This window comes from Helianthus annuus, chromosome 5 (assembly GCF_002127325.2).
Source record: "Helianthus annuus cultivar XRQ/B chromosome 5, HanXRQr2.0-SUNRISE, whole genome shotgun sequence".
In the NCBI taxonomy this organism is placed as follows: domain Eukaryota; kingdom Viridiplantae; phylum Streptophyta; class Magnoliopsida; order Asterales; family Asteraceae; genus Helianthus; species Helianthus annuus.
This window is the reverse complement of record NC_035437.2, coordinates 172,099,706-172,110,614: the sequence shown is the minus strand read 5'-3', so window position 1 is coordinate 172,110,614 and position 10,909 is coordinate 172,099,706. Positions and strand designations below refer to the sequence as shown.

At 39.9% G+C, this 10,909-nt stretch overlaps 1 protein-coding gene across 1 annotated transcript; it reads right to left on the bottom strand.

The window, feature by feature from the left end:
- Window positions 1-5,876: 5,876 nt before the first annotated feature.
- Window positions 5,877-9,952, bottom strand: LOC110942160 (LRR receptor-like serine/threonine-protein kinase). The gene is made up of 2 exons (XM_022183896.2): window positions 6,953-9,952; window positions 5,877-6,528 (listed from the first exon to the last, which is right to left on the bottom strand). The coding sequence occupies exons 1-2, from the start codon at window positions 9,927-9,929 to the stop codon at window positions 6,074-6,076; spliced, it is 3,432 nt and encodes a 1,143-aa protein (XP_022039588.1). The 5' UTR covers window positions 9,930-9,952; the 3' UTR covers window positions 5,877-6,073.
- Between the last annotated feature and the right edge of the window lie 957 nt (window positions 9,953-10,909).

Sequence of the window (10,909 nt, the reverse complement as noted above, 5' to 3'; positions counted from 1 at the left end):
TCATTAATTAACTTTGTCATTCAAATTTAAACCTTGATCTAAACAGTTTACCTGTTTATACAGTTCAACAACAGTCAACTGTAAATCTGATAAAATTAGAATTAATAATAAAAATATATTTTATAGTTCATCTGTTGGCTCAGGCAGTTCAAACAATCATATCAAACACGTACACGAGATATTTTGGGGAGACAAATCCGCTACTCTTTCTATTCAATCAAACGAACTTACAAGGAAAAAGGACAAATAAAAGAGTAACCTAAGGCTAAGACCCCTATTTATACTAAAATACCTATACTAATCCTTCTCAAATACTTCTGTCAATTATAATCTTATACTAACTCACATCATTATCTCTACTAAATAAATCAATGCAGATTATTTTTAACATTCAAATATTTAATTAAATAAAACTTTCACTTCCGTCCTTCAACTTTCAACTCATACGAGTTTTAGGATTAACTTTTAACATCGTCAACCTGTTTACGACATGTTTAGTTCAATTACAACCCTTTTACGGCCAACTTACAACTAGTTTGTAACCAAATTACAACACTAAGTTTTGACTCGTCGACCTGTTTAAATAAATGTGTTAAAGTGTGTTGGTGCATAAATGTCTGTTAACTTTGTCTTGTATCGAGTCTTGTATTCGTTTAGATAGATCAGGGCACGAAAAACGAGAAATCAGTGTTTGAGGGTATTTCGCATGAAATGTCATTTATGTTATTTCATACGAAATTAGGTATTTCACATGAAATTAGTGATTTCGCATGAAAAGTAATTTCGCTTGGTAATTTCGTGCGAAATTACCTGCCCTATAAATACTAGGTGTGCTAGTTCATTTGTAACGGTCTTGATTTCAGAGCCGAGGTGCTGCCAGTTTGTCAAACGATCAGAATTGCTTTGAAATCGTTAATAAAAGAATAATTAAGAGGAATCAAGTTGTTTCACGTCTATATCACTGATTTCGCCTTTGATATAGATCATAATCTCTTCTGATTGACTCGTTCGGGTCACACGACGATCCAACAAAGTGTGTCTAGGATAGACGGATAGTACTGATTTGTTTAACACAAGTCGTCGTCGTCATCATCATCATCATACTCAGTAAATCCCACCAATAGCAAAACAAAGGTAGAGTCTGAGGAGGGTAAGATGTAGACAACATTACCTCTACCCCGTAGGAATAGAGAGGCTGCTTCTAGTGATACCCCCGGCTCGATAGTAGTAGCAAAACAGCTTGATCAAGCCTTGGACATGAGACAAATAACACTAAGCAATCGGGACAAAGACCGATTAGTGCATGTACCTTTTTGTCTTTCAGCTATCAACGTCACCACATGATGCATGATTAACCGTCCTCAGTTTTTAACGTTATTTTCACGAAATTAGTAAAATAACGTTAAAATTAGTGCACTTTCACTTTTGCCCCCCGATGGCCCACACATATATACATTGATGCATGTTTAACACAAGTAAATACATATATGGCTTTTTGGTTCATCAATTTCTACCTTCCAACCTAACATGATTGGATTCCCTAGTCTATATCTAGTTTGCTAGTTGTTTTATCTATTTAAATGCCATTAAGATGATGACACCCAATTTCTTTTGATGACTTATTTCTCCAAGTGATGACAACAAAATACTGAAAATAGGACATAATGTAGGTTTACAATTTATTGTGTTTTGAAGAATCAAAACTATATATATTTTTTCATTAATAAATTCTAATTCCAAAGTCAAACACAATAATAATCATATTTAAATTATTAGCCACTTAAGTTATAATGAGAATTGATGTTATGGTCTATCCTCAACCCATTTCAGTATGGCTAAAGAATATATGATCTTCTTTGATTTGAAACAAATAATACAATTAGTAGATTTTTAAATGAATAACCATAACTTTTGATCCGGTTTGCGTTATGAAACCGAAAACTAGTCTACAAAAGGTCTACACGGGCCTCACGACTAGGCGAACGTCTTTTAACAGTTTGATCAAAAAATTCCATCATTTCGTGCACCTATGTCCGGCCGGATCCCCTGAATTTTTTGATTTTCCAGTCTTCATTTTTATGTAATTTTAATGTAAACCGCGTGATCAGTGGCGGATCTAGGATTCGCGCCAAGCAGTAACGTTTTATAAATAAGCGGTAACGAGATAGAAAAACGGCAAATTTTTCCAAAATTTACACTAATTTTACACTACCGCCGGAGCGCCAAGGGGTAGCGGGCATTACCCCTTGTTATACACTAGATGTAACAACTGCCACTAAAATCCATAATTAGGATGATAATTAGCTAGTAAGGAAACCCTAATTAAGAAACCCAAGTAATTCTGCACTAACCCTAAAATTTCCAGAATAATCGGAATCAGGATCAGGGCCCCTAAAACTCAGGGGGGGGGGGCAAAACCCTAGCTACGATTATCATCATAACTCTCTGTCGAAATAGAATTTTAAAAATCTATCGACTCAGCAAGCCTACACACACAAAAACCTAGTCTATGAAAGTAGGGTGGTCACTCGCGTAGCGCGACGCCTAAAGGGGTACCCCCTCGCGCTACGCGACGGTGTCAAATTTTCAGTATAAATAGCAGGGGTTGGGACTTGAAATCTGGCACTTGAACGACGTTAAAATTCATAATATACGTCGAGTTATAAGCAAAACAGTCCAACACACACACAATTATCGAAACACTGCCGCAATCAGGGTAATAACTCGATCGCTATTACGATTCAACGTCCGATCGATTATAACTATCCAACGATAGTCCGGGTGCTGCTCAATTGAGCTTGTACTTTGATTATTCGTCGTGATTTCGACTTGAATATTAGAGTGCTGTTCGAATTCGGACTATGCTCTGTTATTCGTTGTGAATCCGATTGAATTATCGAGTATTGCACTGATTAATCGTTGTGAAGGTTTAATCTCGTGAATTGACGTAACTGCTGTATTAGTTACTAACCTGTGTGTGTGCATTGTGTTAAATTAGGTTTAAGCAAGGCTAATCAGTAGGCTTATATCTATTGCTCGTTAAACTGCAATGTGAGTCATTCTTCTTTTTAAATTGTTTTCTCACAGTTTGTGAGTAAGTATTACAATACCTCAAATTATTTTCAAGGTTATAATTACAGGGATTAAGTCTTTGTAATCACCAAATTACAGCTGGTATGTGGGGTATTGTGCACATTACTATTTTTATCACTCTATGTGAGTGAATATTACTCTATGTGAGTTATTATTACTCTGTGTGAGTACACCGTCACTATTTGGGCAACGGGACCCAATAGTGGTATGACCACAGTCACAGAAATGAATCGAGTGACAAATACCCATTCTTGATAATTGGTTGATAGAAACATTGTAATCGCTCTTAATACTGTAAATTATAACTAACGGATCGTTTTAGAAAACAGAATGATTCACTCAGTATTTCCCCGCTGACAAAACCTTTTTCAAACATGTTTCAGGTGATCTGTGTGATCCAGGAAAAGTGCAGTAAAGCACTATCAAGCTCAGAGAAGTGGCTCAGTGTAAATAAACCAATAAAACGTGTTTTGAAAAATAAAGATTTCTGTGTGAAATCAACTATTGTACATTATGGGATTTATCCCTTAAACTTTGTGTAATATATTAAACGAGCATTTTACGGATAAAAGATCCTGTTATAAAAAAACTTCCGCTGCCGTATAAATTAAATACCACGGGAACTGCCTCGCGGTCCCCCGACTCCGTCCAGGGTGGGTCGAGGGGCCGTGACACTAGATCCGCCCCTACGCGTGATATCATGTAGTTATGTCAAGTACACATAAGTTAAGATAGGAAGTTCGAGTTATTTTAGGGTAACTTTTAGAATTTTGACAAAAACGCATAAAGTAGTTAAATCACACAGTTCTGTCACTTCTCTTCTTAGTGCATAAAACATATAAAAAAGTTATAGACATGAGATATAAAGTAGTTAAACCAATCGTTTTCATCAGTGGCGAAGGTTGACCCGAATGACGGGGGGTTCGAAAACGTATATACCTGAAGGGGTATGGTCCCAGATCTCGCGTCAGCATCGACCGCGAGTGACCATTACCCTTATCAAAACCCCCACCAGCCAACAACCTACTTGTGCCCATGCGAGAACGCGTCGACACAAGGGTTGAATCCAATCTATCTAGTAATAAAGGAGGACTTACCTGGAACATGAGAACGGTAGAGTGATGCGACATAGCATCACATCTGATGTATGAAAATGGAAGTATTCACAGCGATGCGGCCTCGCACCGCGTCCAGTGAACACTTCTATCAATATAAGGAAGCTGGATAACAGCAACAGTCACCACAGGCGACGATGCGGCCAGCACCGCATCTCGCGTATCTCTTGATCACAAGCAAGAGACGCGATAACATTAGATGTTACCGCAGGCAGCGATGCGGCTCGCACCGCATCCTATACGCTCAAACAAGTGGGACTGACACCACAGTGCAAGTGGAACCAATGGCATTCACCTGTCAGGTCTACGTAAGCGACAGACTGACGTGGCGTCGTCTCCCCGGCCGACATGTCTGACACACCTGCAAAGGTGCAGCATGCCGTCAGTCTATCCATCCACCTCCTCCTTCACTCCTCGGCTATAAATACCAACCCCAAACCAGGTTTGAGGTATCTCTTCACAACCCTCTCACTACTACTACTATCTTACTTTGCTTCCCAAGGAAATTACTGATTCTCACGCCGGAGAGTGGTAACAAGGAGCACCCCCCACCCCATCCTCCTTGTTACGAGTCACGGTTTGTTTCCTTGTGCAGGAGATCAACCCACCGGTGATCCAGCCAGCGATCCTCGAGAGGAAGGGATTAACCCTTCTTGACGAGACCAGTGAGTTAACCTTGCCCGGTTAACCATTGTTTCATCAATACCCAAAAATTTCTATGGAATCGGGGGGTCGAAAACGTACATACCAAAAAATTTCTATACGAAAATTGCGTATATAACACTATTAAGCGAAAAGTTCGGGGGGTTGGGCGCCCCCTCCCGCCCCTTTATACTTCACCCCTGGTTTTCATGTTTAGTACTTGTGTTAATCGCATCGTCTCTCACTTGTTTAACACGATTAGATCCGTTTTACCTGTCGTAGGCTTAATTTTCCACATTCAACCAGAAAGAGGAAGTATTTACTGATTGTGTATATGATAGTACAGTTGAATACTAACTATAAAGCAATCTTGAAAGTCCAACATGTCTTTAACGGAATCAAGCTATACATACATGCATATGCATACCTACATACCTACATATGCATTACATATGTATGTATATAATTTTAGTTTGAAGTCTTTCGGAACAGTTATTGCATTGCTGTAAGCCTGTAAAGCTCACATGGGCACGTGATAGGAGATTGGGCCCATGTGCCAATATGCCTTGTAGCCTGACTGATGTGGATTTCCAGATCATTTTGCATTAACTTGTAATTATATTATAGGGTAAATTACCTTTTGAGTCCCTGTGTTTTAGTGGTTTTAACTAGTTGAGTCCAAAAGCAAAAAGTTTAACGACCTGAGTCCCTATAAGCAATTTCTTTAACCATTTGAGTCCTTTTGAGTCCAAATTTTAACCTTTTGAGTCCAATTTTTTGGACTCAAATCGTTATAAAATGAACAAAATTGGACTCAAAACGTTATAAAATAAATGGCTAAGGACTCAGGGCGTTAAACTTTTTGATTTTGGACTCAAGTGGTTAAAACCACTAAAACACAGGGACTCAAAAAGTAATTTACTCTATATTATATGATTTTTTTTGTATTTTTTTTATCATATAATTCCAAACCATTTCCCTCCACCAGAAAGAAACATACACTTGTTAGTTGTTAACATCCCAAGATAAAGACATTTGGCTCTTCTCATTTCATTCACACTTCTAAAAATCCTATATTTAGTACAACATTTCTACACTACATACATATGTGCTTATTATTATAAAAAAATATAAACTACTAAAATCATAGTACATATGTTTTTTTTCTCTTTATGAAACTTCTAACTTGGTTATCTAAAATAGACATCTAGACATAACATAAGTTAAGTGGATTCATCCGAGAACGCGTACGAGCAATTCGAAGAGCCTTGTAAAACCATCTTTCTAGTGGGAGGCGAGGACGGAGGATCAGCCAAAAGTTTTCCTTTCATATCGTTATCGGATGTTAGAGCATCCTCGTGTCGGATCTCCTTGAGCATTGCAACCACGTCGTTCATGGTTGGGCGGTCATTGGGCCGTGGACTCACGCAAAGAAATGAAACCGCGAGTGTTTGGAGCATTTCGTGCATTTGTGGATCGGCTCTTCCTCTAAGTTGGTGATCAAGAACGTCGGTTGGGTCTTTCTTGTCGTGAAGGTTGTCTCGTACCCATTGAACTAAGTGTGCGCCACCTGGCAGAGTTGGGTCTAGTGGATGTCTCCCTGTTAATACCTCTAATAGGACCACTCCAAAACTGTATACATCGCTCTTTTCAGTGATACGCTGAGCCGACCCATGTTCTGATTTACGTATTAAACAATTATATCCGATCAGTAAAAGTGATTAAAACAACTAAAGGCGGCATGTATAAGTAACGGGTTGAAACTGACACGGAAAGACACTCATATTCGCAGGTTGACACAAACACGTCTGAATTTTTGTTTTTATCTTACGCCCTATAAAATTACAAATGTATATAAAAAATTACTTTTAACTTATAAAGTTGATGTAAATAAAAGAACATGAAAACACATTCTAATTTTTTTAAAGTTAAACGGGTCAACCCGTGAACCCGCCAGGCCAACCCATACCAGCCCGTTTAGCTAAACATGTTTATGGTTTTGACCCAAAACTGATCCGGACCGGTTTAGATTAAACCAAAACATGCGATATTTGTCTTAGATTTGTATATCATGTCAAAAGAAAGGGTAAGGGGTTTGTTACCGGGTGCCATATATCCGTAAGAACCCGCTAACTGCGGTCTCTGGGTTTGGTTCAACCCATCATATTGATCCCTTGTAACAAGTCTAGCAAGCCCAAAATCACCAAGAAAGGGTTGCAAGTTTGGACCCAACAACACATTCATAGCTTTCACATCTCCATGCAAAATCGCCGGCACACAATCATGGTGTAGATATGCAAGCGCATGAGCGACACCTAGTACAACCTCGTGCCTCGTCTCCCAATCCGCTCCTCGTTTCCCAGCACCGTGGAGTAACGAACTCAAACTTCCATTCGGATAATAATCATAAAACAAAAGTTTAATGTTCTGGTTCGACCCCCACCCTAACAACCTAACAATATTCTTGTGTCGAATAGAACCCAACGTCTCGATTTCAGACCTAAATGACCCCGATTCTTCCACGGACCACATTTTCTTCACCGCGAACGTTTCTCCATTCGACGTTGTCACTTTGTACACCACACCCGAGCTCCCGGTCCCAATCACATTCGCCGAAGTCAAATAATGCACGATTTCGTCAACATAAACTTCCATTTTTTGATAAAATGTAACTTCCCATTTTTCATTTATTATCTCTTTTTTCTCCAAACGGGTTCGGATCAAAATGTAAGTCCCTAGTAACACCAGCACCGCGCTAATGCTGACTAGGATTGACATCGCCAACTTGGCCGATGACCTGGCATGGCCGGTGGACCCCATTTTGTCGGCCGGAGTCACCACCGCTCCGTCAACATAAAGATTCCGGTTTCCAGCAATGTTGGAAGCCGGAATGTTTTTGAAAAACGGAGTGTTCGGTAACTTTCCGGTGAAGTCGTTATACGACACGTTAAGTGACACAAGGTTTTGAAGACTTGTAAGAATGCTCAACTCGCCGGATAACTTATTCCGGGATAAGTCTAAGCTTGCCAATTTGCTCAGACCGGCAAACTCAGCCGGAATCTCGCCGGAAAACTGATTACAACTCAAATTTAACGAGATTCCGAGTGACGGAATTTGCCCCAATTGCTTCGGAATCTCACCGGAAAACCCATTATTCCCAACATCCAACAACTGCAGCTTACTACAATACCGGATCTCCGCCGGAAACTCACCGGAAAACCTATTCTTCCCCAAATTAAGCTTCGTCAACTCCGTCAACGACCCAATACTCGAACCCAACGAACCCGAAAGCCCATTATCCGACATGTCAACAAACTGTAAACTCGTCGGAAACATCTCCGGCAACCCACCGGAAAACCCATTTGAATGAAGATCAAGAAACTCAAGGTTCCGGCAACCCGATATCGATCTCGGAATCATTCCAACAAACTTATTGTTACTCATATCAAGAAAATTCAAACTCTTTAAACTCCCAATTTCTAATGGAACAGTACCCGAAAGCCGGTTATTGTTGACTCTAAACCGGTACAAATTTGAACATTTTCCGATCTCCGGCGGGATAAAACCGGTCAAATTGTTGGAAAGTAATAACAATTTTGTAAGATTTTGGAGGGAAAATAACTGTGCCGGAATTGTACCGAACAATTGGTTATATGAGAGATCAAGAGCTTGAAGATTCTGACAGTTAGATAAAGACGCCGGAATGTTGCCGGAGATATTATTATTCCATGCAAAAAACAGAGTCATACTCTGTAAATTTCCGATGGTCGCCGGAATCTCGCCGGTGAGTTGATTGTTATCAACTTCTAAATGAGTTATATAAACACAGTTAGTAATCGAATTCGGGATGTTACCGGATAACAGATTAACGGATAACTGAAGCTCTTGAAGCTTTCGTAAATCTCCGAAGCTCGCCGGAATGTTTCCGGTTAACGAATTCTCCGATAAATCGATGGTAACGAGCTCGGTACATGTCCCGAGCTCGATCGGAATTGTTCCGACTAAACTGTTTTGCCATAGCAACAGGCTTTCGAGTTTTCGGAGGTTTCCGATCGAGCTCGGGATTGACCCGGAAATCGAGTTCTGGTACAGGTAAAGATTCCTTAACTCTGTACAGTTCCCGATTTCTTCGGGAATTGGTCCAGACAATAGCGCTGTATACAGCGCTATTGTCTGGACCTTTTTCAGCCTTCCGAGACTCCTCGGAAGGCTCCCGGAAACACTCGTTTCCGCAATCCCCAACATTACTAAATTCCCACAATCTCCAATTTCTTCAGGCAATTCACCTTTTAAATTCCTATTCCCACCAGCCCTAATCACTTCAAGATTCTTCAACATCCCTATACTCTTAGGAATCTCACCACTGAACTCATTATCAAACAACAACAAGTTTTTCAAACTCGAAAGGTTCCCGATCTCGTTCGGGATCGGGCCTTCGAGCATGTTGGTGTTAACCGCAAGCGTTTCGAGCTTCTCGAGCGCGCAAATCTCCGGGGGGATACTCCCGGTGATCGAATTATCCGAAATATCAAGAACCGTAAGCTCGCGATAGTCGCCGAACTCTTTCGGGATCGCTCCGGTGAGATTTGTAGATGAGAGAATTAATACATTCAACCATTTCAACTCTTGAAAGTTTGAAGGCAATGGACCTTGAATATCCACATAATTTAGCTCTATACTAATAACATGAGAATAGTTATTGCATTGAACTCCAACCCATTTGCATGGGGTTGAGTCTGAAGGGTTCCATGATTGTAATGCATTGGTGGAGCTGTTTAACTGGCTTTTCCAATGAAGAAGAGCTTGACCTTGAACATCAATGGAGAAAGAGATGTGTGGGAGTGAGAAGATGAGAATAAGAAGAAGAGGAAGATGAATGGGGTTTCTTAAGGGTGCAGGCATTGCTGCTGCTGGTGGTGGTGTTGGTGGTGGTGTTGGATTGAAGAGATGTGTTTTATGGGGATTGTTGAGGGGGGAACCCCATGTTTTGTTTATACAAGAATTGTAGAAGAAGAGATCTGGATCACATTGAAGTATTGCACTTTGGTTTTTATTATTGTTTACTACTTTCTTTATCATCCCATTTTAATACTCCCATTTACAATCCTTTTGAGGTTTATAATTTTATATTATAAGCAATGTTATCGTTAGGCGCTAGTTAGCAGTTGAAATATCCACTAGCGATTTATCATCATTGAATTGCATTGATATTTTATATATAATTTTTAGTTTTATATGTATGTACACACATTTTTATATGTAATTTTTCTAAGTGAACATGTTTTAATATTTTATTCGACTCATATTTTGAAGCAGATAGGATTAATGGTCAGAATTTACAGGTTTTGGCCGGAATCTAGCTTGAATTTACAGGTTTTTGTCGGAATTTGAACGGAATCGCTTGACGGCCACCGATTTTTGGCCGATTAGGACCAGATTTGACCACAGTTGACCGTCTAGCGATTAATTAGACGATTAGATGAAAATTACTCGGTGAACCCGGGACTAGCGACTAAACAGAGGCTAGGCGGGGTCTTTCAACCATGAATATAACATGTCCAACACTCACTCAATGTTAGTATGTAACTTTGAGAAACGGATAAACACCATACAAAGCGTATTAGATTGTCTAAATGTCACACCCCCAAAATCCACACGCGGAGTACCACCGCTTGGGAGCGTGACTGACCAGGATCAAGCCATCAATCATATCAAACCATAGCAATTAATAATAAAAGTAGTTAACGTAAGTCATCATGACATGATTGATGTTTCAAAACCAACATTTGTTATAAGTAGCGGAAGCATAGTAAAGTAAATCCAAAACGAGATATAAGTTCAATATCATTAACGATCCATCTGCCCACAACGACCTGCTCCTCCCTTGTGCAAGCTCCATAATGTACCTAAGGTCCTGCAAGGCATGCAGCAAATAATCAACAAACTAGTTGAGCGAGTTCACAGAAAGTAAGTTCATAACATAGCGCGTGAGTTAACTAGTGGGGGCTTCCCATACTAGTGTGTACTAAAGGTGGGGGCTTCCCATGTTCATCTTGGCT